This window comes from Cyanistes caeruleus, chromosome 9, assembly GCF_971803275.1.
Source record: "Cyanistes caeruleus chromosome 9, bCyaCae1.hap1.1, whole genome shotgun sequence".
NCBI lineage: Eukaryota > Metazoa > Chordata > Aves > Passeriformes > Paridae > Cyanistes > Cyanistes caeruleus.
The window spans coordinates 10066670-10093320 of record NC_141709.1 but is presented as its reverse complement, the minus strand read 5'-3'; the positions used below and the strand labels follow the sequence as shown (position 1 = coordinate 10093320).

General features: G+C 43.1%; 1 protein-coding gene and 2 pseudogenes across 3 annotated transcripts in view; 1 reads left to right on the top strand and 2 right to left on the bottom strand.

Moving 5' to 3' along the window:
- Nucleotides 1-20091, bottom strand: part of LOC147651559 (coiled-coil domain-containing protein 180-like) — a 23810-nt pseudogene extending 3719 nt beyond the window's left edge. Inside the window, exons 1-22 of the transcript XR_015274123.1 lie at nt 19048-20091; nt 18138-18220; nt 16776-16885; nt 16557-16685; nt 16280-16390; nt 15105-15200; nt 14697-14860; nt 14424-14543; nt 13650-13732; nt 12878-12966; nt 12326-12439; nt 11495-11668; nt 10862-10977; nt 9938-10094; nt 9455-9518; nt 8586-8818; nt 7762-7979; nt 7071-7246; nt 5786-5966; nt 5127-5273; nt 4713-4857; nt 4385-4501 (exon numbers count right to left, since the gene is read on the bottom strand). The product of XR_015274123.1 is annotated as a coiled-coil domain-containing protein 180-like (transcript). The remainder of the gene's footprint in view (nt 1-4384; nt 4502-4712; nt 4858-5126; nt 5274-5785; nt 5967-7070; nt 7247-7761; nt 7980-8585; nt 8819-9454; nt 9519-9937; nt 10095-10861; nt 10978-11494; nt 11669-12325; nt 12440-12877; nt 12967-13649; nt 13733-14423; nt 14544-14696; nt 14861-15104; nt 15201-16279; nt 16391-16556; nt 16686-16775; nt 16886-18137; nt 18221-19047) is intronic.
- LOC147651556 (coiled-coil domain-containing protein 180-like) overlaps nt 1-26651 on the bottom strand; it is a 241593-nt pseudogene that overhangs the window by 177315 nt on the left and 37627 nt on the right. The gene's annotated exons all lie outside the window — the stretch shown is intronic.
- On the top strand, nt 19960-26651 carry LOC147651558 (uncharacterized). The gene is made up of 2 exons (XM_086842895.1): nt 19960-21968; nt 23760-26651. The coding sequence occupies exon 1, from the start codon at nt 19960-19962 to the stop codon at nt 20977-20979; it is 1020 nt and encodes a 339-aa protein (XP_086699021.1). The 3' UTR covers nt 20980-21968; nt 23760-26651.

The following is a 26651-nucleotide window of genomic DNA, read 5'->3' as shown; positions in this document are numbered from 1 at the left end:
GCGCAGAGTCAGACAAGTTTATTTCTATTACAAAAGGCTAAAAAACCTACCACCACCAAAAATCCCACACATTTTCTCCCTGTTCCTGTCTCTGGAAAAAGATCCACAGCTAAAAACAGAACAAGGGAGTCTTCAAAACAACCAGGAATGATGAGAGAAAGGGCACAAGTGGAGTAACTGAGGCATGAAAATGGAGTTTTAGCTTGTCACATTCAGTACTGCCTAGAGGGCCCTGGAAATACTGAACCCCCTGCCACCTATCTAAACTTTAGAGATCCATCCCAGCAGGGCCATGAGCCACTTCTGGCTAAGCTGAGGTCTGTCAAGCACTCCTCAGGCACGCAGGAGGACACCAGTGAAGGGTTTGGGCACCTCTGGTCACATCTGCTGAGGTGCAGGGTGCCCCACTCTTCCCAGCTGATTCCCAGCACCAGCAGCACATCACAACCTCCCAGCTCCGAGCCACAGGTGAGCAGGGCTGGAGTCTGCCTGCTCCAAGGAAAGGTTTTTCCCAGCTGCAGGAGACCCCAAGCCCAGCCTGTGTTTGCCAGCCCTCCTGGCCGTGAGTGAAGTGCTTTCCCTGGGGGAGCAGCACAGTTTGATTCTCCCTCCAGCTGCCTTGGCTGTCTCTTACTGACCCCTTCAGCCGCAGGGCTCTTCCTGGAGCACGTCCTGTGCATCAGGATTGTCTCCCCACACCTCCTGGCTGTGGAGACTTTTGTGGCAGAATGGTTAAGCGAGAAAGGCCATGACTGTACAAACTTGCTAGAGATAAAACACCACTAGTGCAGAGGCAGTCTCAAGGACGGATTGCCCTTGAGATATGGGGAGGAGAACAAGAATGTGGTAGACAGAACGAGAAAGAAGAACCAGGGACGGTCTGGTAACCGCAAGAATGCAGAAGCACATAGCTATGTACTGCAGTAATGTAGATAGCAGAATAACCAATGATGAGCTATACTTTTGCAATATGTATGAGCTAATTAAATCATGTATTTAGACACGAGTGTAATGATCAATAAAGGAGATTTGCTTGACGACCACCTGGTGTCTGCGTCTCCCTTCTCCGACAAATGGCGACCCCGACGACGACCCCCTGCTGAGAAAAAAGCGGGGGAGAGAACACGCCACGGTCGGTGAAGTAGTGTTGGGACCTGAGGCACCCGGGTCGGTGCTAAACGACGAAGGGAAAGCACCCTCAAGGACTACATCGGTGGTCTTGAGCCATACGTGCTGCCGGAGCCGGAGAGGTGCAACAGCGCTGACGACAAAAATGGACAGGCAAGCAGCATATGATTTATTTTTGGGGTTATTAGATAAGCTGGGGGTTAGAGACATAAATCCTAGAAAAGACGTACCGGGATTGCTAGCATGGGGTCACGCGAAGGGTTGTTTTTCCAACCCGCACACGGTACATGAATTGAGTGAGTGGCGTAAGTTAGGAGATGTGTTGTGTGAAGCAGTCTTAGAAGAAGATAAAACAGCAATAAAGTTAGGAAAAATTTGGCGAGTTGTGCATAATACTCTATTGAAACATCAGGCAGAAAAAAGAGCGGCTCAGCAAGCAGTAGAAGCCTATAAAAGGAATGCACGGTATGGAGATCATGAACCTTTAGCACCAAGTGTCTCCCAAGTAATTATACCTGCTTCTAGCAGTTTGGGCACAGATGATTGTGCTTGGCCCTCGGCACCCCCTCTCAATGAGTCCACAGAGGACGCTGAAGTGCCTGTCATAGCCACCTCTGATATTAAGGACCCTTCAGCCCAATCTGTTAAGCCTGGAATGCGTAGTTCACAATCTCTGCCAGAGCCAGATCCTGTCCCTGGGGCAGAGAGTGACCTGTGGGAGGAAATGGCTAGACAGAGGGGAGAAGCATGGAACGCATTGGCTAAGCATGGGCTAGAGAGTGGGGATGAAGTCACCGTGGAGGCGGCGAGGACGTGGGCTCTGCCTGTAGTTTACACCCCGGGGGTAAACCAACAAGGACAAGCTGTTCAGTTAGGGACCTATACACCTCTTGATTAGAAGTTGTTAGCTCAGCTGCGACAGACAGTGAGTCAATTTGGATTTAAGAGTGAACCAGCTAAACAAATGATAGACTACATATTTGATACGCATTTGCTAACTGTCAATGACTGTAGAAGCATTGTGAAACTGATGTTTACTCAACATCAGCAGCTGCTGTTTAACGCACATTGGCAAGCTTTAGTTCAAGAGTCGGTTGGAGTTCAAAGAGGACCCGGTGATCCGTTACAGGGAATTACAGTGGAAGAGATGATGGGATTAGGAAATTATAGAAGAACCGAGGCTCAGATGATTTCCGGACCAGACAAAGTTAGGGAAGCTATGCGTCTGGTTAGAGTTGCTATCAGTCAGGTGAAAGATAGTTCAGGAATTCCCATGTATATGGGAATCAAACAAGGGAGAGAGGAGTCTTTTGGAGACTTTGTTGATAAGGCTGCTACCGCTATAGAACGAGCAGGGGTCCCTGAGTATATGCGAGGGGCTTTGCTTAAACAGTGTGCCTTGCAGAATAGTAACGAGACTACTAAAAGAGTTCTGTTGACCCTGGGGGCTAATTGGACGATTGAGGAAGCCTTAGAAAAAATGGCATTACAACCAACAGGGCAACAAGCATTCCTAGTGAATGCCATTAAAGCATTAGGAGAGGGGTTACAGAAACAGGCAGAAAGTACACAGACACAAGTGTTAGCTGCTCTTGCTCCGCTCCGCGCTCCAGCAGCGGCAACCGCGGCTGCGACCCAGAAGCCCCCTTCCATGAAATGCTACCGCTGTGGAGGAGGAGGGCACATGAGGCGACAATGCCGCGCGACTGGGGTCTGGTGCCAAAATTGTCAAAGCAACACGCACAACTCTTCTGCCTGCCGCCGGCGTTCGGGAAACTCACGGCGGAGCGCGAATGGCAGCCGCGCTCAGACACAAGTTGCTGCCGCGACGTCAGCGCCACCTCGTGTCTACAACCAGCCACTGCCGGGAGCTTGGGACTTGACTTGGCAGCAGCAGTGAAAACAACGCTGATGACAACGCACCCTGTTCGAATTCCTACGGGAGTTTACAGCCCAATAAAGATTAGGGGACAAGTATATGGAGGACTTTTATTGGGGCGCTCCTCGATTTCTGTGATGGGCCTATTTGTTTTACCTGGAGTCATAGATGCGGACTATACCGGAGAGATACAAATTATGGCATATACGCTCTACCCTCCAATTACTGTTGAAGCCGGTCAACGCATTGCCCAATTTATACCACTGCCACAAACAACCAAAGGCATTCAAACATTGATGCAAGGCCCTCGGAATAATCAAGGATTTGGATCATCAGGGATAGCCATGCTCACAATGGACTTAAACAGCAGACCAAAAAAGAAAAAATACAACAGACCGCACCTTGGAAGTACCTGGGATGGACTATTACCAATCAAATTGTGCGTCCACAAAAACTGCAGCTCTCAACAAAAATTGTCACTTTAAATGACGCGCAACGCCTACTTGGTGATCTTCAATGGTTGAAACCCATAGTTGGCATCCCAAACACCTTACTAAACTGCCTTCGCCCACTGTTGAAGGGAACAGATCCCAGTTCGCCTGTCACGATTTCCCCTCAACAGAACAAAGCAATCAAAGATATTCTCCAGTGTATAGAAGTAGGTTTTGTTTCCCGTCGCGATATTGACTTGCCCATTGACCTTACCATATGGAATACCTCAGAACATCTTCTCGGCGCTCTTACACAATCCAAAAAGAAAACGGGGGAAGTGTGGAGACTTTTGTGGCAGAATGGTTAGGCGAGAAAGGCCATGACTGTACAAACTTGCTAGAGATAAAACACCACTAGTGCAGAGGCAGTCTCAAGGACGGATTGCCCTTGAGATATGGGGAGGAGAACAAGAATGTGGCAAACAGAACGAGAAAGAAGAACCAGGGACGGTCTGTTAACCGCAAGAATGCAGAAGCACATAGCTATGTACCGTAGTGACATAGATAGCAGAATAACCAATGATGAGCTATACTTTTGCAATATGTATGAGCTAATTAAATCATGTATTTAAACACGAGTGTAATGATCAATAAACGAGATTTGCTTGACGACCACTTGGTGACTGCGTCTCCCTTCTCCGACATGTATACACTCAATGTGCTGCAAGGCCATAGCGTGCCAGCACAGTGTCAGCACTATTAAAAATAAGCTTTTCAGCAGATAGTGACTGCTGAAAATAGCAGATAGATAGAAAACAGGTTTGAAATCAACATAAAAATAATGTAATATTTGTCCACTATGAATTCAGCCAAAATCTCCTCAAAGGTATAAAAAAGAAAATTATTATAACGAATTTAAGCAAAGTTCTGATGTTTCTGTTTGTACCTCTGATTTGATTTGCTGTCGTAACCTCCTCAAAGATTGAGGGACCTTCCTCATAAAGGCTCGAATCAGAGAGAGAGAAGCAAACCTTTTTTGAGACTGCTTGAAAAGTTCTGTAGCCTTTAAGAATGTCAGAAACAAAAGACAGAACAAGATAATTTTTCACTTTTTAAAACTGAAGTGATAGACCTTGCCATTTTTACTAATTTTTTCCATCATGTAATTGCCAAACAGAACAGATTTACAGTTCTAATCTGAAAGCAGGCTGACTGCAAATCCCATCAAATATGTCAACAGAAAACATAATTTGAAATAATGTAATTCTGCATACCTGCTCCAAGCAGCTCGATTTTATTTGCTCCACATCTGTTTTGACTGAACTTTCAAAGGAGTCAATTTCTTTACTTTCTTTCTGAAGACACTTGCTGAAAAACTTTACCTCCTCAGAAGAAAAGTTACCGACCTCTGAAAATAATCTGAAAGCAAACATAAAAACAATTGGCTGTGAGTCATCTTTTTCCCCAAGACTGTTTCAGCTCAACAGCCCTGAAACATATATATCAACACAAATGTGATGAAAACAGCATAATAATTGTGGTTTAACAAGATGCATTTATTTTTTTAAATGGGAACCTAGATGAATAACAAAATAAAATTTACTTTTACTCTTCTGCCTATTCAACAAACGCTGATTCCCAGAACTCGGTCACCATTTATAAACAACACTTCTATGAAATCTATATACCTGCAGCTTTTGAGAAAATCCACATTTGAATCCCTTAATTTTCCTAAAGCTTCCTCCAAGTGCTGCTGGTAACTTCTCACAGTAACCCTGATTGACTCCAGGTGGTTCTGGAGCTCTGATTCCAGATTGTTGCTGGAAGAAGCTGACCTAACAGCAAATAATAAAAGATAAGGAAAGATGTCTGAAAAGGAACACAACACAATGATTCAACAACTGCTGGCTGTAAAGACATGAGAAAATCTGAGGACTCAGAAGTGATTTATGACTCTCAAAGCAGCTCCCCAAGTTGGGATGGTTTGGATGAACCCATGGAAGGTATCAGCAACAGCTGATACTATTGCATCTTTTTCTTCAAAAACAATTAGTCAGCTGCTCTTACAGTGCATGTTCAGTAAACTGGATAAAATCTAAACCAATGAAACATCTTTTCTACTTAAAGACTGTCAGATGAAAATTTCCAGGTGTTCAGTCCTGATTTTAATTTCTTCAGGGCAAGAGAATGAAATTCTTTACATGTTTTCAAGTTTTATCAAGTAGTCTTCATTGAAGAGCAATAACATATGAAAGAACAGGTTCAGAATGCAAACCATAAACACCTCAGACAGAAATCAGGAGTATTTAACTAGGGAGATTCACAGCAACAGCAGTGGCACACTTACTGCTCAGTCACAGGAGCGTGGAGCAACTCAAACTCCAAGTGACTGACTCGGGAATTGAAGTGTGTGTTGAGGTTATTCAGCTGGTCTGAGAATCTGAGGAATTCAGCTCTCTCCTTTTCCAGGCCTTCTGCCAGTACTGCACAGTGGCGCTCAAGATGCTCTTTGTGAAGTGACAGTTCCTCTGAGAAGAAAGGAAGTTTACAACAGGAACATTATTCCCTGTTTACTGTCAACTATCACTATGCCCAGTCAACCTGTGACCAGCAGCAGCAGCAGCAAAATAAAACAAAGCCATACCTCATAGTAGCTGAAATATACAAATTAAATACATTCCATTTGGTTTCTTTGACTTTTCTTCTGTGGAAGACACAGATCCTTAACAGCTCCTAATCCATTCAAACCACATGTGTCTCTTGTCTGCTCCAAGCATTCTTTTTCCTTTAGTTTTGGTCATTGCTGACATCTCCATTTATCTCTCTGTTCTCAGTCTCGTAACAAAACCAATGGCCATATTTTTTAATGGAAAATCATCCACTTTTCCTAGTTTTGTGAGGGAAGGAAAAAAATCAGTTTTGGTCTCTCTTCCAGAATGATAGCTGGATAAATCAAGAGCCAGGCAACCACCTGAAGAAAGCTGCCAGAAGAAGCACCTGTCCTCTTTGCAGAAAAAGGGAAATTGAAAAATTATTTGCCTGCTCTCCAAAAGCAGATTTTTTTTGCTTATGTGTTAAAGACCAAGAAACCTGTCTAAAATCCCTTTTTCTCACCATAAAAACTTGACACTTCCTATGCAAAAAGAGTTTTAGTTAGACGATGCTCTGTAGCTGCTCAATGACATTTCACAGAGTTAAATCCTCCCTCTCATGTTTTCAGAAGCTTGGCCCTGACATTTTGGCTCTCCCAACTTGCTAATTTCTTTTCCTGCAATACTTTTAAAATATTTTTTGTACAGCACAGACTCTTGTTAAATAATTTCAATGTGGATGAGAATTCACAAACATTGACAATAGAATGTTCAGTATCTTCTGCAATCCAGTTGTTAATCAAGGCACTACTGTCTATTTTTCCAAAAATAACACAGCACAAACCAGGAAGAGCTCTAGAAAAGAAATATCATTTTAAAAATATGTAAGTAACATAATATACTGGGAATTCTTGACAGCCAACTGCTTTCTATTGTCTTCTACTATTAAGTCAACTAGTGCTGAAACAGATTTTGGCCCACTTAGGACCATCATGTTAGGAACACATGCGATGCTCAGAATACAAAAAAAAAAGTCAATACCAGCTCGAACATTGTAGATTTTTGTCTGTATATCCTCCTGCTTTCCTTGATGCAACTTAAGATGCAGCAGAAGTTTTGAATTCAGCTCCTCTTTCTTGGCAGCTACAAAGACATAGGAGTTTGACAAGGATTCTGCAAACCATTTCTCCAAGTGCTCAAAAAAGCAGAGGCGAATCCTATGGTTGAAAAAGAAATATTATGGTGAGGAACAGCAAATAATAAGTAAGAATTTATTAAATACATAATTTCTAAGAATTTAACTTCTGGCTATAGGAAGGTATGGTTTCAGTACCATTTGCATAATACTGGTAGAATTTTTGAGCTAGCTGCATATTACTGAGTACCAGGCATTTTACCTTCAAGGCTTTGCAGGGGATTTGGGCAAATTACTTGTCTCACTAAATAATTTTCCTTAAATGATGAATATTCTGTAAAGGTAAATGTTTTTATGGCACTTTGACAGCCATGGATACAAAGCAATATAAACATTTTCTCGTATTTGTATGAATTTCAAAAGTGGATTAATGTAATAATTGTACAATTAATTTTATAATTAAATAGCTAACAATATAAATATCTAATTATACAACACTAATTAGATAACTTTTCCTCTGTAGTCTAATGTTTCTTCTAAGCAGCTGAAATTTGTGTGTTACATAAAGGGAAAGAACAGAATTTGTTTTCTACTTACCTTTCCTTCAGCTTGACAAACATGGCTTCTGTGAGAAGTACATATTTCAGATACATAGGAAGGGATTCTTCTTTTTCAAAACTTGTAAGGTAACTCTCTGTGATGTCAGTCTTTCCTGCCTCTTCAACTCCAAGAACAGTAAAAGTGTTTCCACTAGCAGTGGAGAAAATCTCCGTGGCAATTTCAGCACTTTCTGCCTCGCTGCTCTTGGATGCTGACTGGGAAACAGTGGGAAATTATCACGTTACTTTTAAAGGTATCAGCATAGAATTAACAGCGCACCAGCTAGTCTAGGAATCCTCAGGATATTTAGAATAATGTTCTCATTCTTAATTTGGACATTTACACAGTGCTGGCAATATTTATATATTTATATATTTATGTATAAATATATAAATATATTTATATATTTATATATATATAAAAATATATTTTTATATTTATGTATTTATTTATATGTATGCCAGCAAGACATAGGCAGAGTCAACAATGTTTGAAAACGTTTTCGTTATGGTATTAATTCATGGAAACTGAAAAACTAATACATAGGTACAAATACTTAGCTTAAATCATTCACTACAGGCTGAGAACACTGTGATGAAAGACAGATTAGAAAAAAAATTATGAAAAATTATCAAAAAGAATGGTTGTGAACTGTTTTATACACTCCATTTTCCCATAAAAGGATCTAGAGCCCTGGGTGCTTTGTATACAAACTAACCAAAAAAGGACTTTCTATTCATTCTCAGCAAAAAGACTTCCTATTCCTCCTTAATTTGGTCAAGACTGCCTTCACTTTCAAATGTATTCTCTTGCTCACTTACCTGCATAATGCTTAGTCCCTGTTCTGCATGCTCATTTTCTTCACTTTTATGAGGAACACTCTCCTCATCTTCTTCTTCCTCTGTTTCTGCAATTTCCTGTGCCAAGATCACCTGTTTCTCCGTTAAGTTTGTTTCTCCAGCTGATTTTTGACAACTGTCCCTGTCTTCTGGCACCACTTGAGAGAGGCCATTGTCCTGCTCTGCTCTGGGCTGGGATGTCCTTGCTTCGAGCCCTGGGGGTAATTTTGGATGCCACAATGTTAGAAAGACCTAAAGCTGCTAGAGAAGTCCAAAGGAGGGACACAGAGATAGTGAAGGCTCTGGAGTGGAAACCATACAAGTGGCGGAGGGCATTTGGCTCAGCTGGAGAGAGGAGACTGAGGTCACACCTCACTGGGGGCTGCAGCTCCTCTCGAAGGCAATAGAGGGGCAACTTTAATTTCTGCTCTATGTGACCAGGGACAGGACCCAAGGGAATGCCTGGAGCTGTGCCAGGGGAGGATTAGACTAGGTACTAGGAAAAGGTTCTTCCCTCAGTGGGTGGTAGGCACTGAACAGGCTGCCCAGGGAATGGGCACAGCCCCAAGGCTGCCAGAGCTCTAGAAACATTTGGACAATGCTCTCAGGGATGCACACGTTGGGATTGTTGGGATGTCTGTGCAAAGCCAAGAGCTGGACTTTCATGATCCCTGCAATTCCCTTCCAACTCAGGATACTCTGATTTTCCTCTCCTTGCACAATGCTCTCTGCTTGCTGCTCCACTGTTTGTTCAGCTTCTGAAGCCTCAACTAGTTACTTACAATTAAAGCAGACCTCTACTGGTTCCAGTCCAAAGAAATAGAAATTGAAAAACAAGTAAGCAGAAATACCTGTTTGGACTGTTGAGGTATTATTTTGATCTTGAACTGTGGAGTCTATCGTGCCTTGCAAGTTCTAAAACCAAAACAACAACAAAAAATACCTGCCACACTGTTTTAAAATATGGATTTGCTTCTAAGAAACCCATATTCCTTCTCAAAATGTTTCTATTTCAGTAAGATATGATAGTCTTGAATAGATCACTTACTATCTAAAGAACCTGTAACACTCAAATAGATTATTTTAAGTCTATTACCTTGTAGTTCTTTGTTCAAAAGGCAAATGGATTTGCTAAAATGCCGTTTGTAACAAGGACAGAGTTAAAAGCGGGACTGAGAAATGTTTTGTTTTCCCTCTGCTATCTCTACCAAAAGCACTTTATTCAATGGCTGAAACAATACTTTATATAATCTGGATTTTAAAGGTAAATTTTCTCTAAAGTGAAAAATGAATACACTAATAAGGTTCTAAACCAGTAGATATTTTCTTTCTACCTGTTTGGAGATTTCCTTCACACTAAAATGCTGGCTGATGGATATTCTATAAGAAATCAATTCCCACAAAATAGCTTTTGGGTAAGCCATTACTTCATCCATTACAATTTGCTTGAGTTTCTCATTCCTGTCCAATTTAAGGTCACTGTTTAAGAGACTCAAGTATGTATAGAAATAAAATTCAGTATGATTATAGTGCCTTTAAATCTAAATCTGACCTTCTGATCAGTCTCATAAAATCTTTAGGCTAAATGTTGCGATTGACCTGTTTACACTGAATACAATCACATCCTGGCTTGTTAGAGATTAGTTCATTACAAATAAATAAATGCACAAAAGTTAAGAAATATTTATAGTAAAGCCTTTTACATCCTTCCTTTTGGATGGGGAACCATACAAACACTGCTTACATAAAAGATGTTAAAATATTGTCTTCCATGTTAGTTCTGCACTGTGCTCAGCTGCGACTGAGCCTTTCTGGTTCATCTTCTTTTTACTTGAAAATAAAGCTACATCTTGATTCAAGAAAAATCAATGTTCACACTTGTTTTCATTTACATTTACATTTGCTTTGTCTCCTAAGCAAAGATAATTATGGGGAATTTACGTATATGTTCAGATAGGTTACATTCCATTTCTGCAATCTGGAATTGTATTTTCACTTGGTCTGTTACCTCTGACTTTCTTTGAACTGCTCAAATGAGTGTGGTTTTTGAATGATAGCAGTCTCACTTTGTCCCATTCCTAAACGGTGGGTATTATTTGCCTTAACCTTGTTCAATATGTACATTATTTTATATTCTTACATGAAGTAAAAAGCAGTCTTTTCCCATACCTTCACGCAATAGCATAAACAAGACCTAAGTAGTACAACCAGCGTTAAAATATGCTTTACTTTTTAAGTTTACAATACAAAACTCATACCTAGTTCTAATTTGATCTAAAGAGGAAAGGGCTTTCTCCAAATATTCCTTCAGCTCTTCTTCACAGCTTGCCATCTTCATTTTTTCCAAACTTGTATCCAGATTATCTTCCATCATCTAAGGCCACATGAAAAAGCTAGTAATAATGGTGTAGTAGATACTAAAATCTCCATTACTATTTAGGATTCAAGTAAGTTAATTATGTACATATATTCTACACCAATAAGGGAAGCTACCTTAGCAAAACTCATCACCCATGAAGATCTGCCTAGATAACGAACACCTCTGACATTGCTATCCCAAGCTGGCTGTTGTAACTATGAGAACTTTGCATCCAACCAGACTCTATACCTGCACAACATCCCATAATAGCAACTTGCAGCCACTTTATACAGAAAGCAGCAGTGATCCTTAACACTGTTGCCCTATCAAGAATAAGACAGGACTGTCCATTCAGTGTGAATCAAGGAGTTAGCAAAAATGCACTTGACTGAATGAAACTGAAAAGTAGAAATTCCAATACAAAAGTCAGATATTATGTTTTTAATTTTATAGCAGCTATTTTGAATTCCAGAGGGTTCTTTGCATTAAGAACTCCTTCCTTTACAGCACACCCTTGTTTTTATGTTTATACCTGAATTATGTTATCCTGTTCCCATCTGCATTCATCTACTTTCTTCTGAAGTACATCTTCCTGCTGGGACAGTTGGAGCTGATGGACATCCCAGAGAGCCATGGCATCCTGAACATAGTTGTACAAGCCTTCACAATGCTGCTCGTGCCATTTAGCCATCTCCTTAAAATCACTCTAAAGAAAAACATTCAAGTGAACAAGTTCTTTTTAAACTGCTGGAAGGTGAAATGAATGAGTAAGAGGATATGTAACATGATAAAAGGCTGCCTGAAATTACATGACTGGTATTCAACTTGGTGTCTTCTATTTGGAGAGTTAAAAAAAATGAAAAATCCAAATAAACTGGGAAAGAATGTGGATTTTTGTAGTACAAGTTGAGAGTATCAAAACTTCTGTTTATTCTGGCATCATAAAGCACCAAATCACATTCTACAATTTATCACATCAGGAACAACTGCCCAGTCATTTTTATATATAGAATCACAAAAGATCAGATTGGAAGACATTTGGGAGATCATTTAAATATATTCCTCTGTCAGAAGGCAGACTGGGTGGGCCATACGTCATTCATCTCTATCATATGCATTTCAGATATAAATTATAATAAAAACACAATATATTTATATTACAAATAATAAACACAATAATTATGAATTCTTCCACAGGAAGCTTTTCCACACCAAACTTTGCTTCTTTGTAGTGCTTAGTCACACTGTGGACCTCTTTCTAATGTGACATCAATAGCCTACAATGCAGAAGGCATTGCAGGTGGGAGCACAGGAAGAAAGGACTAATCCCAAGGAGTGATAAAAATAAATGTAATAGACGCACATTCATGTGCTCCAGTTGTTCTTCAAACCTATGTTTTAGTTTTTCAGTCATCTGGAGCATGTTGGAATGCACAATTTCAACAGCTTCTACTGTGCAAATATCCAACAGGGTCATCTAAGTGAAAAGAATAGCAAATTATTCACGTGCATATAAGAAATACTGCATGGCTTTCAGAGAAGATGGCTAAACTTAGTGTTTATTTGCTTGTAATGGACAGAGGGAAGATTCAACCTCCTGGAGCCCACATTCCGTTAGTAAACAAAACAATTCAGTTGGATATAAAGGGAGAAACTGAGGCAGAGAGGTGGAATTTCTTTGCCAAGATAAGATGGATTTAGCACAAAGGCTGAGGGTCCTTGCATCCTCCAGGTAAATGCAGGACAGCACCCCCTTCATTACTGGCATTTGTTACAGCTTTTACACATTTCAAGTACCTTTTGAACAGAGTAAGAGGTTAAAAACTTGTTATCTCAATGTTTGGCGGATCCTCAAACATATTTTACTGTAATGACATATCGTACCATCACTTCCACACCCAAAGCTGACACTCACCTTGCAGACCTGCACTTTTTCCTGACATTTGTCCTGGACCAGCTCATACTGGATGCGCATTTTCTCCATGCACTCCACATTAGGTGTGTCTGAATGATATGGAACAGACCACGGTCAACATTCCTGTACTTCACAGTGCAGTGTGAAAAGGAAACATGACAGCAGCCCTGTGCTGAATCTCAGCACAGGGACAGATGCCAGCAGTGTCTGCACACCACTGTGACACCACCAACCAATCAAAAGAGACACCTTAATACACAGCTGTTTATAATTATGCTTCAAAGTAGCAAGTTATTTACAATTGCTACCAACCTCCATGCTACCATACAGGCTACAAAGCTCACTGTGCTCTGCAGCAAGAGAAGGCAGACACAGAGGGAAGGCATACTACAGGACTTGGAGAAAGGAATTATCTGCAATATTTCCCCTCTTCTTCTCTGAGAGTTCAAAAGGAGGATTTTTTTAGGATTGAGAACTGATCCATGTCAAAATTAACCTTCTATTTCCCCCAGATTAATTCTAACAAGCCAGTTTCTGCTAGATCTCACCATGAGGAAGTGTTTGCACTGGCCAAAGGAAAGTGATGTCACAGGCAGCTTCTTTGGGTCTTACTAGTAGCCAGCTCAAAGCAACAGAGAACCTAAGTGGGAACATATAGAATAAAGAATTGAGCAAACATGCACTTTCAGAGCAACTGTCTGCCTCATTGTTGCCTGGGGAAAAAGAAAGGATTGCTTGAATTCCAAACTGGTTTTATCATTTCTCAACTTACCAATACTCCTGTTTAAATTCTCCAGAGTTCTGTACCATTCATTTATTATGTCAGATTGTGTATGTTTTGGAGGCAACAAGGTGCTATCAAAGTAGGAAACAGGAGTCAGGTATCTTAAAATACAAATCAGTCCGTACTTAAAATATAAAATTATGAATCAGAGTATCCATACTACTGTGCATTATTTTATTTAAAGCCATTTTGGCAATGAAAATAAACCAAAGAGACTGTTGTTGTTTGAGGCCAACTATTTACTGCCTGACAAGGAACTAAGTGTAATTCCTGCATGTAGGAATGTAATTGTTCCTACATACACTGTAAAAAAACTCCCTGTAAATATTGCAATACATTACACCCAAAAATGCTTCTTGTGTTCAGGATGGATATTCAAACACAGCAGTGTTGGATTTCTATGCAGACTCCTCTCTTAATTTATTACACAAATAAAATCCCACAGAGAAAAAATGTCTTGACATACCAACTTCTAGTTCTCCACCCATTCCTACCCCATTTCAAATGTCAGTAAGATTCACTTTTGCATTCCTGCATTTTTAGCCCTTGATCACCACCTATTTAGTGTAGCTGGTGCAGTGAAAATCAAGAGTGCATTTTTTTCCATTAAAAAGAGCTGTACAAAAATAGGTTTAGACCCTGCCTTATTGCTGAATTTAACAATCACACACTGACAGGAAGCAAAGTGCATTGTGTAGCCAAGTCCCTCATCAACTCCAGAAAGAATTGTTTCCCTTTATGCTATACCCTCTTCTGCCATACCCAATGTGCTGCAAAACTCTCAGTCTCTGTTCACTAAGTACAATCTGCTCCTTTATCATATTTTCCATTTCTGTTTTCACAGTTGGGGGATTCTGTATTTCTTCACTTGCCGTAAATTCTCTGCAGGATGGAAAGAAGATCTGTATAATGGAAACATGATATATGTGATATCATATGTGATATGTATAAAGAAAAATGATAAAGTATTACTTTTATAGAAACTAGTCACTTTCCGTTATTCATTGTCCAAAATAAGACTGCAAAATTTCTGACCTGAAACTCTGAACTATGCAGTTCTTTTGGATGAGCTTCCAGACCTTGATTCTCTCTTGCCATTTCAGTTGATGCAATTTGTCTTTCTCAAGCTCTGATTTCATTACATTAAAGAGCAGCTTGGCAGTTGCCCTCTCATTACCCAGCAGTACTCTGTTTATATTCTGTGTATTAAAAAATAAAACCAGGAGTAGAAGCATTATACAACATGCAAAAACCAAAAAAATTGTATCTTCTACAGAAAATGAGGGGAAAAAAAGGACACAAATGATAATGGATACCCTGCCAAGTAGAAATCTCTTCTATATTTCAGTGATTGATAGGCAGAAAAAATGAATTTCAGTTGGGGAAAAAAAAGACATTCTAGGAATATTCAGACTGATATCTTGCCCCAGGTAAAACATTTACCATGGCCTTATTGTTAATGAGCTTGTGAACATCAGCTGCCAAGAAGAAAGAAATTTCTTCCAGTTTCAAGGTCTACTTGGTCAGTACATCTGCTATCTGTGCAATAAAATAATAAAGAAAATCAACAACAAAAAGTGTAACTCAAATATCAATTTTCAAAGTCAAAAAACTACAGGAATGAGACAATTTTTCCATTAAAATGAATTTAATTAATTAATCAATTAAATAAATTAAAATGAATTTAAGTTAATTGGATGACACAGACTGAGAAGTAAATTTAAAAATATTACTCTTAGCTATCCTAATGACTGATTTTTTCATTAATTCATAAAAATAGTAATTAAAACATTCCACTTTGCTACTACTCAGCTGATTTCTATTTAATTGTGATAATTGAGTGCTCTGCAGACAGGCTGCAATATGAATTTAAAAATCAAACCAGCTTCCCTTCAAATATCTGAAGGGAATCCACCAGTGCCTGTTTTAAGTGAACACAGAATTAAAGCAAATGTGTTCATCTCTGCCATTTGTTGCAACTAATCCAACAGAAAGGTTACTGGTGATACTCTCAGACTTATTCACCATACCTGAATTACAAAGAGAGGAGGAACAGGCACTGATGGAACAGTTTTTCTTTGCCTACAAGGACAGTGCAGCAAGCTCTTCCATAGTCTATCAATTTTTTTATCCAAACGTTTCCCATGATGTCCAATGACTTTGACAGGTTAGGCTGGATACTACAAAACTGCAACACATTTGCTACTGACACCCAGCCAACACAAACTAAAATCAAGCTAGCTCATGTCTATGCTCCTTCTCAGCTGCAGAATAGCTATGTTCCCCAAAATAATAACAGACCAGATGAAAGTTTGACCTACACAAGTCTCCAGGAAAATAAAAGCAGCTCACATATTCCTTGCACCTGTAGTATCCGTAATCGTGAAAGAAAGAAACACCTTAAAACTAGGAAAAAAGTAGCTTTTCCTGATTATGTGGGTGTAAAATGAGTGAAAATAAATGAGTTTATTAGTGAAAAGAAAGCAATCACCACATAACAGAACTACTGGCAGGCCTCTGATTCCTGTGGAAACAAGCTACTCCTGCTCTGCATCCAGCATGGTATCAGCAAATAACAATCTTATGCTTAAGCAACAGTTATTGAGACTGCAGCTCACTTTAACAGCTCGACTCCTTTCAATCTCCTTCAGGGATTCGTCCACTGCCCTAATCCACTTTTTTCTGTTTGAGGATTCTTCATGGATCATATTCCACAGTTCTTCCAAACCCTGCAATAAAAATCTACTCTCAATCTCATTGAAAAGTGAATATATATAAGAAAAAAATAAAAAAGGAAAAAACCCAATAATTTAGGACTTCAGTGAACCATAAGAAGACATTACATAGAGCAGGTACAAGTAACTGAAGTTGAGCCAATGCTCTGAGCTGCCTTACTTCAAATGAGAAACCTTCCAAAGCCATGTCAGATGCAATCTTTTCAAACAGAAGTTTACTCTTTTCATCTGATTTCATCACTTTAAGCTGAAGGAATTCCTGAATCTTCAAAACAGAGGCTTCCATCTCCTAGAACGGTAGGTCAGTGTAATCATTTCAATATTGGGCCTTGACCTTAGAAGAGCACTCAAGACTCTGCATTAAAAGATCCTGCTTTACCCTGCCAATGCCGTCCAGCTCCTGCTGCATTTCGGTCACTGCTCGATCGTGACGCTTTGGCCGCCGTTCTGCCAGGTACTTCCATGTACCACTGCCTGCTTCCTCAGGAACTGCAGAGAAAGAAATGAGGATTCTATAGCCTGGAACTGTTGCTGCAGAATATGGGATGCGTGAACAATAAATCCCTCAATCTACACTGTAACTGCTGTAGTCTGTGCAGTTCTCACAGTGTGCAACATCTTTCCTTGGGAAGTGCAGTCTTAGCAAATGGAGGTAAAAATACAAAATACTAGAGTGTATTTTAAAATTTCCTTTATTAACTTCTGTTTTTCAGAAGGATAATAACATGGAACTATTAGCTCAGCTATGATGTAAAAAAATTGCAACATTTCAGGAATGAGATTTGATTACATCAAAACTGGAATTTATAATGCTAAACATGACCTGTGATTGACAATTTCACAACTGCTTTTTTTTCCTATTAGAAGACTCTTCATCTTCAAAATCATCAAACCATCAAAACTTTGAAACAAAAATTTGAAGATGAGGCCTCTTAAGCTTCAAATCATCAAAATTTGTTGGGCCATTTCTGAGCTTGATTTTTGTTGTCTTGCAGGAGAAAAAAGTGCCAATGTGGCTGTAACCAAATTGTGTATTCTACTCCCCTCTACCTCATTTTGTGATGAGTTGTTAATGATAGATCATTTTCAGTGCATACCTGACCCCCCAGGATACAAGCTGGATGTTAAAATGAGAAGAGGCAGACCCTGCAGGGTGAGATAGTGTTTCTTTATCCTTCCTTCAGCTGGGGAAGCAGCAGCACCACCCATCCAGTGAGGGTCATGTCTGCCAATGGGCCATAATGAACTGAATATGTACTAGCAGAATGGGCAGCTGATCAAGGACTTCAAAAATATTCTAGATTCAAGGGATTCCATCATTCCATTGTGAACCTCCCTGCCCTGGGGGATGTACCCCCTGAACCCCATGTATATAATTTGGGCAGTTGGGCACTTGGGACACCACCACCACCACTGGACATCCAGAGGAGGACCCAAACTTTCACAAGACCACTGCTTCTGGCAGGACTGCAACCACTGCAACCCTGACCACAAGGGTGCCAGGCTGTACTCTGACTTTGTGTTTTAAATGTTTTTCTGTATCATTGCATTTACTGTAATCTTTCTATTAAATTGTAACTCCAAAATCTCTCACAAGGTATTTGTGTGGGGTTAATTTCTCCTGCTGATTTTCTTTCAAACCAGCACAATTTCATACCTTGTTCAGCTAAAACTGTTACATGTACCATGTCTCCTGTGAATGCAAATTAAAATAGATGACATTAAGAGAAACCAGTTTTACCAACTACATCAGGCAGGCCTCTGACTTTCTCAGCTGCACTTGCATCTACATTTCCCAATGCTTCTGAAAAAGGTGTAGGTTGTCTGAAACAGAAAGTGAATAAAGCTTCAATTTGTACCATTAATGCACCAGAAGAGGGACTAACATAATAGTATAATTCACTTTAATTGGCAAAATGTAACATTAAAGTGATCCTAAGTATCATCCCAACTTTAAAGAATATAATTTAAAGAATCAATGTTGCTTCTTCTGAGACAAATTGAAGCCTGGATGGTAGATCCCAGCTTAAAATCTATTAAGATGGCATTAAAGCAATACATGTTAGATTTAGAATGTGTAAACTACAGAGACATACAGAACAGTTCTAACAGGTAAAAAACTGTGAACTCTTTACGAGACACCAGCAAGAAACGTGGAAATAGCCTTTATCTGCCCAAGTGCTTTTCCCAGCAGCTTGGGCACTGGGTTTTTCCTTGGGCTCAGTGAGAATCCCTGTATCATTATTCAGCAGCTGGCTTAGGATAAAAAAGAATGGTTGTATTATCTTCATTCTTGTTCGTCACATTATCTTACAGCATCATCATGTAAGCCATTTACTTGGAAATATAGCCTAAAAAATATGTTTCAGACTGGGTATATATCTAGATTGCTATGAGCAAAGACAACTTCTTTTTAAAAGGAAAGCCATACAATATGCCTTCTATTGCAAATATTGGTCTGTTAGCCTGCACTTCAATGGGCAGCAAGCAGTTCATTATACTAAATTTACACTTGGCAAGGAGACAGTCTATTACAAGTCGTTAGTTCTATGACCAAGAATTCAGTAGTTCCTAATTCCCACTGAAAATCTGTCAGTTTCATCCCTCTAGTTATGAACATATCATTGGGGTTTTATGCTTCTGTTCTTTACCTGTCTGACTGTGGCTTTTTTGTGAAGTCACTGATGGGTGTTTCACCAACACATTTCTGCTGATTACATGGTAATGGCATGGCATCAGCAGACATTTCTGAATGCCTATTTAAAGTGTACTTTTTACTCTTCTTAGAGAATCTTGTCTTTTTTCCTTCATCCAAAAGGTGGGCTAAGTGAGCCTTTAAAGAAACATAATCTCAACAATTAGAATTCCTTCAAACCTACTGAATGGAGAACAGCGACAAAATAATTAATAAAAACAGCAGGGGAAAGACAGCAGAAGAGAAAAGTAAAATAATGAACCCTACACACCACGTGCATAACCACTTTCATCTAAGGCTATCTTCAAAATGAGAAAAAAAAAAGGATAATCTTTTGCTTAGAGAGGAAAAGTGGAGTAACTGGATTGTGCTGCCTTGCTTACAGTTACCAAAGTTAACAGCAGAGTTAAAAATGCCTGTATTTGGCTAATTATGCCTCTAAACGTTTTACTACTCTGTTATGATTCTGCCTTTAGTTAATATAACCTGATAGACAACAAAGAGATGGGAACACATGTAGATTCACTGGAGAGCATATGCTGGAGATAACACATCCATTTTTTCCTAAAACAAACCAAAACCAGGAATGTTGAAAATGACCTGGGATCATTTCAACAGCCAGCAAACTGAGTAACACAACAAACTCCTTTGGCTTTTACTCAATCCTCTGCTTTTTTGACCTGGGCCTTGAAGATCTGTTTACAGATCTCTCTGTGAACATGTCACACTCGTCCTATTGAGAACACATGGCTCATCGCAGCTGACTGGCCGCGCCTGCTTCCAGAACTGGCAACTACAAGCTGGGAGCCAAGAGGAGATACAACACTTCACTTGGAAAAGGGCCTTCCTTGAATCCCAGAATCCCAGAATGGTTTGGGCTGGAAAGGACCCTAAAGATAGATCATCTTATAACTGCCTGGCATGGGCAGGACACCTTGCACTATCCCCCGCTGCTCCAAGCCCTATCCAGCCTGGCCTTGGACACTCCCAGGGATGGGGCAGCCACAGCCTTTCTGAACAATCTGTACCAGGGCCTCAGCACCCACACAGGGAAGAATTCCTTTCCAAGCTCCCATCTATCCCCACCCTTTGGCAGTTTGAAGCCATTCCCACTTGTCCTGCCACTCCGGGCCCGTTTCCAAAGACCCTCTCCAGCTCTCTTGGAGCCTCTGTAGGCACTGCAAGGGACTCTAAGGTCTCCCTGGAGCCTTCTCTTCTCCACACTGAACACCCCCAGCTCTCTCAGCTTGTCCTAAAGCAAAGGAGCACCAGCCTTCACAGCAGCTTCGTAGCCTCCCGGAGACTCCTAACAGTGAAACTCCACGCCTACCGCTCCCCTGCCAGGCCCCACGGGTGTCGCTCCGGGTGTCGCTCCCGGGTGTCGCTCCGGGTGTCGCTCCCGGCTGTCGCTCCCGGCTGTCGCTCCCGGGTGTCGCTCCCGGGTGTCGCTCCCGGCTGTCGCTGTCGCTCCCGGGTGTCGCTCCCGGGTGTCGCTCCCGGGTGTCGCTCCGGGTGTCGCTCCCGGGTGTCGCTCCCGGCTGTCGCTCCCGGCTGTCGCTCCCGGCTGTCGCTCCCGGGTCTCTCTCCGCCCCCCAGGGGCCCTCAGGCGGTCCCGCTCGGACGCGCTCGCGCCGAGCCCGCGCGTGCCGTTGTCAGACCAACGGGGGCGGGGCCCGCCTCATCCACAGCGCCCCCCGGCGGCCGCTGCCGGCAGTACCCGGCCGGCCATCCCGGCCCGCTCACCCGGGACCTGAGCTCCGGAACCGGGGAACGCAGCCCCCGGTTTGTGTTCGTCTCTGCACAAGGCGGACCAGACTTCCCACGACCGGACCTTTCAGCTCAGCACGGCAATGAGAACACACCTCCGCTTAGGGGAAGGAACTTCTAAGGTCTTCCCCATACATTTTCTCTGAATACCCAAGTCGTTGCCATTCCTGAGGCTAGACTAACGCCTTTTTTTGCCTTACGGCTAAGAAATACCATTGCTCTGATCTACAGGTAAAGGCGCAGAAACTGGAAAACATATTTTTGTCTGGATTTCAGCCCATTTCTTAAAATACTTGGAAGACAAGATAATGGCGCTCTGTGCTATGTCCCACCACGCCACGTCCCTGTTCCCCGTCTGCAGCTGAGCCAGTCTGCAGCGCCCCAGGGAGGCACCCAGGGTCCCGCGGTGCGAGCTCTGTGCTGCTCAGCAGCGGAGTGTGGCTCTGAGGAGAAACATCATCACACGCTGTGCTGTCCCGTCCTGTCCCGTCCTCGCATCAAGAGTTCTGGCGGCCCCTCCACCGACGTCCCCATGGAGGCAGCTGTGGCTGGCCAGAAGACCCCCGGCATGTCCACGGGACGGCTTTCCTCATGGATACCGCAGAGGCTGCTCCCCGTTCCAGACGTTTGCGCCCGCCCACGTCCCAGGACACACGGCCAGGAGTCGGTCGCCCTCCGGCTTCCGAGCACGCCCCCAAACCAGCGGCAGCGTTGTGCACCCTGGAAGGGTGCGAGCACCCAGGGCTGCAACCCCAACGCCGGGCAGCACCACCCTGCTCGCCGGCCTCTGGCCATCACCTGTCCCGAGCACTGCCCGCGCCCTCCCGGACCCGCCCGGAGAGGCGGCGCCGCGACCACCACACACCGCTCGGAGCAGCTCGGCGTCACTCGATTAGTCTCGGCGTCACTCGGCATCACTCGATTACTCTCGGTGTCACTCGGCTGGACTCGGCATCATTCGGCTGGACTCGGTGCCACTCGGACCGCCGCCCCGGCCCGGGGCTCTCCCACGGCCGGCACGGCCTCGGCCCCCCCCCCTCCCCCCGCCGTGTGCGAGTTGTTTGCATCGGTGGAAAAGGATCCGTTTTAATGACAGCATCTTGAAGTTCTGTAAGTGTGAAGCTGGGAAGCTCTGGAGCCTTTGTGGTGGTTTAGCCGAAGTGGCGGCTCTGCCGCAGGGGTGTTCCTGTCCGTGGTACCGCTGGCGGGCGGGACAGGGGAAGGAGCGGCCTGAGGGGCTGCGAGCAGGGCTGTGGGAGGGAGCAGTAGTGGGGAAGGCTCGAAGCCGGCAAGGTCGCCAAAGCACAGGGAGCAGTAGATTGTGCTCTGATGAGGACGATGTTTGACAAGTAAAGAGGGTGATCTAGAGGTGAAAAAAGGCTTTCCCGGATGGTGTTGCTGGAGCAATCAGCTCATCACGTCTGCTGCTCATACATAGAGGTCACAGGCAAGTGCTTTTGCGAGTGGGCAAAATCCTGACCAGGTGACTCAAGGAACTCTGGAGCACTTCGTTTCAAGGGACTGAGAGCTGTGGAGAAAGTGGGCTGCCTGTATTTCAGAGTAGTGTTTCAAGCCAGGTGCTTATAGACTGTGTCCTGCTAAAGGATTGTTCTGCAGAGCGCAAACTCGGTCTGAAAGTTTATGATTTATTGCTGTCTTAGCCTCTGACAAATAATCAATAATGATAGTGTTAATAGGCATTAATCAAGAGCCCCAAAGCAGTGGTTCAGCATAATCTGGCTCCCTGAGCTAAGTCAGGGGAGGTTTAGGCTAGGTATCAGGAAAAGCTTTTTTCCCTGCAGGGTGCTTGAGCGCTGGAACAGACTTCCCCAGGGAATTGGTCACAGCACCAAGCCTATCTGAGTTCAAGAAATATTTGGACAATGCTGAGCCCATGTGATGGTATTATTGGGCTGTCACGTACCAGGCCACGAGCTGGACTGGATGATCCTGGTGGGTTCCTTCCAACTCAGCCTATTCAGTAGTTCCATAATAAACCTCCACAGGTGCAACTTGAGGCAATTTCCTCTTGTCTGTTACTTGTTACCTGAGAGAAGAGTCCAGTCATCACCTGGCCACACCCTCCTGTTGTGCAGAGCCAGAAGTCCTCCCTGGGCTTCCTTTTCTCCAGACTGAGCATCTCCAGCTCCCTCAGCTGCTCCTTCTCCAGCTCCTTCCCTAGATCTGTTGCCTTTTGTGGACAAACTCCAGTCCCTCAAAGTCTTTTTTTGTCATCAGGATCCCACAAATAAGCGGAGGATTCGAGGTTTGGCCTAAGCAGTGCCCAGAACAGGGGGACAGTCGGTGCCCTGATCCTACTGGCCACACTATGTCTGGTAGAGGCCAGGCTGCCCTTGACCTTCTCGCATACCTGGGCACCGTGCTGGCTCATGTTCAGCTGCAGTAGTGATTTCTCTCTCCACTCCAAAGCAGCAGTTCAGTAATTCTTTTGTTACCAGCCAAGGTGTAGCAGAAGATGAACACAAAGCAAAGGGGAATCAGGTCTTTTCCAGGATGCAGAACAATCTTAAGTGGAGAATAAGGCTTAGAGGAAGCTGTCACAAAGAATGATTTCATTTCAATACCACAGCCCTTTCACTAGTCCAATATGCAAGAAAGAAGAGAAACCAGGGAGCCTGATAATCATTCCTAGTCTCTAGCTCTCTGCTGATTCCTCTGAGGCAGGACTCATCAGCAGACAGCGATTGCACCCTCTGGTGCCTCCTCTGCACTGTGTGAGCAGTGCACAGCAGCTCTGGGAGGGAAGCTTCACTGCAGAGAGCTTGTGCTTTTTGGCTTTTCACCTTTACGAAATGTGCTTTGGGTCCTTGAACTGAAACACGCAGGACACTCCTCAGCTGAGGAAGAAGCAGCTGCTAAATCTCTTTTTGTGCCCAGCAGGTGAGGAATTACCACGGAATAATTGACGCCACAGATCTTTCAGCTGTAGCTTGCTGTTCCTCTGCAGACTTCTCCCGTGGTAAGATGACTACGGTGACGTTCTGGCAGGCGGTGATCGCTCAGGTGTGAATTCCCAGGCAAGTGATCCCTCAGGTGTGAATTCCCAGCGGGCGATGCCGCGGGGCCAATTCCAGCGGCGATCCCTCGGGCTCACGGTGAAGTCCCACGAGCAGCAGCAGCAGCAGCAGGGCCGGAGGCGCTCCAAGCGCTCTGCGGTACAAGGGGGACACCGGGCGGTCGCTGCCGGCACACACCGGGTCCTGCCCGCTCCTTGCATTTCCTGTCCTGTGATGAAAGGATGGGAAAAATCTCTGATCTTCCACGGACAATGGAAGGCACCGCTCCTTTGGAGAAGGAAAAGTACTTAATGTAGAATTACTATTTAAGCCTTGTAGCACACTTGCTCGGAAGTTTTAGAAACAATTCCATTTTACAGCCACATAAACAGAGCAGGTATTTAGAAGGTGTGTTCAAAGTCCTGCAAACAAAGAACCATCTCCTGATCACACTGCCTTTGCAGTCTACAAATGGGAATGCACAACATGAGAAGCAAGAAGGTCTGTGCTGAAATCCATGTGTAGGGAAGGACAGCAGCAGTGTGCCAGTGCTTGCTTTTTCAGGAGAGTGCAAAGGGTGCAATGGCAAAGGCAGTTTCCTGTGCCTTGGGACTCAGTATTGCTGCAGCACTGGGGAGTGAGTGCCAGCTGTGAATTCTGAGTGCTGGGCTTTCATCCTTGGCATGAGAACTGCTCTTTATTTTTTTTTCCCCTGTATGTATTCAAAATGGCTTCTGTAAACATTTGTCTATATATTGACTTTTATTTGCAGGGGCACTTGAGAGTGGCTGTGATGAGGACCCTAAATTTTAGGAGAGCAAACTTTCAGTTCTTTAAGGAAGTGTGATAAACGGGCCAGGAGACCAGCTCCTTTTAAAAAGGCCTTTATTAAGCTGCACAGCTCTGGGGTGGGGGCCCGAGGGGTCACGCACACCGCCACTGCTCCCACTGGACACTGCAGAAGAGGAGGATCCATGCAGCTCTGTCACTAGGGCAGAGCTGGGCCTTCCTTCCTCACGGGAGTCCCTGGGAAGACTCGTTCTTTAGGGCTCGTAGGGCTGTCATCCCAGTCGAGTCTCCTCGAGGTTATGCCGGCCTCTGGAAAGAAGTCAGGGGACGCCACTGGGTCTTCCTTGTTTGATGGTGCTGGTTTTATTCCTTTCCTTTTGCGTGGCTCGTTGTTTTGGGGTTTTTTCCAGTCTGGGTGCATCCCATAAGTCTCTGGTCTCTCTCGTTTGCATAAAAGTCAGTATGTCATCTTCCTCCTCAGGACGGTACAGCAACTCGGGGCAGGGGTACAATGTTGCCATGTGGGTGTCTAGGAGCAGTGGGGGCAGTGCCTGGCTGAACACGGAACAAGAAATATGGGGTACAGCAATTTACAACAGGGGTACAAGGTAAGTAAGGAGTTTACAAACAGCAACTGTAACATATTATTCTTAACAGAAGTAGTGGATAGGATGCCTTGGAAACTGTCCTCAGGGATAATGGAGCTGAACAGAGCTGGCACCTATTTGAAGACATTCTTCTTAGAGAACAAGGGCTCACAATTGCCACTTGTAAGAAGTCAAACAAGGAATGCAGGAGACCAGCTTGGCAGTGTAAGGATCTCCTTGTTTAAAATGCAAGAAAATAATATGCATACAACATATGTAATGCAAAGTGGTTTTTGAAAGAAAGTTAAAGCAAGAGGGTTATTGAAAGTTAATATATGTGATGCAAGAAGGTCATATGCAGGCAATATGTAGTGGCACACATCATGGGAAAGATAGAGAGATAACACATTGGTGTGTGAGGATGAGATCAGTATAGCTAAGGTTCAGTTGAAGCTGCATTTGGAAAAGCCTTTAAAAATAATAATAAGGGCACCTAGAGGTACTTCAGTGGGAAAAGGAAGATAAAAAGAAACCTATCACACCTCCCCTATTTCCCCCCTATCCCCACAAGCCAGACAGGACTAGTGACAACAGACAAGGAGGAGGCTGAGGTACTCAACAATTGTTGGTCTCAATTTTTACTGCCAGTCACTATTCCCACATCTCTCAGGTTATTGGGCTGGCAGACTTAATTCCAGCCCCTTGTAGCAGAAGGTCAGGTTTAAAACCACCTGAGGAACCTGAGCATGCACAAGGCCATGGGACCCACCCAGATGCATGGCAGGTCCCTGAGAGAACTGGGAGCTGTAGCTGCTCAGATGTTCCCTCCATCATATTTGAGAAATCAAGGCAGCCAGCTGAAGTCTCCATGGATTGTGTTGTACTAACACAGAAGCCATTTGACTCCAATACTCTTGATCTTTTTTGTAAATCTTAAAGTTCTGAGTAAATTTCTACAAAGGATGTCCAATGCAAAGTTTCAAAATGGAATCTTTGTTATTTGTTTTCATATTGATCTTGGATATTTCCATTTTTTGCACTCCTATATTTTCTAAACATTTGTAGTGATTGAAAAGAAAACTGAAAGGAGTGACTATGTTCTTTCCAGTGGTATAAATGTGTGGCCAAGACTAATATTTTTTAAGACAAATATATTTTTGCTATGTCTATACACATGTGCTTACCTGTGTTTAGTTTATGTGTCCAGGTTTTGGCAATGGGGGAGCCACAGGGCTGGCCTGTGAGAATAGCCCAGGTTCTGTCCTGTCCCACCTGCTTCCAGCTGGCTCCACTTCAGGATGTCCTCCCAGCAGAGAGAAGAGGCTGGGAAAGCAGCCTTTAGAAATGTGACTTTTTGTTTGTTTTGATTTTTTTTAAGTTAATAAAAACCTTCAACCTGA

Bases quoted from the DNA above. Each gene is read 5' to 3' on its own strand.
- LOC147651558 (XM_086842895.1), top strand. From the start codon at position 19,960: ATGGTTTGGGCTGGAAAGGACCCTAAAGATAGATCATCTTATAACTGC.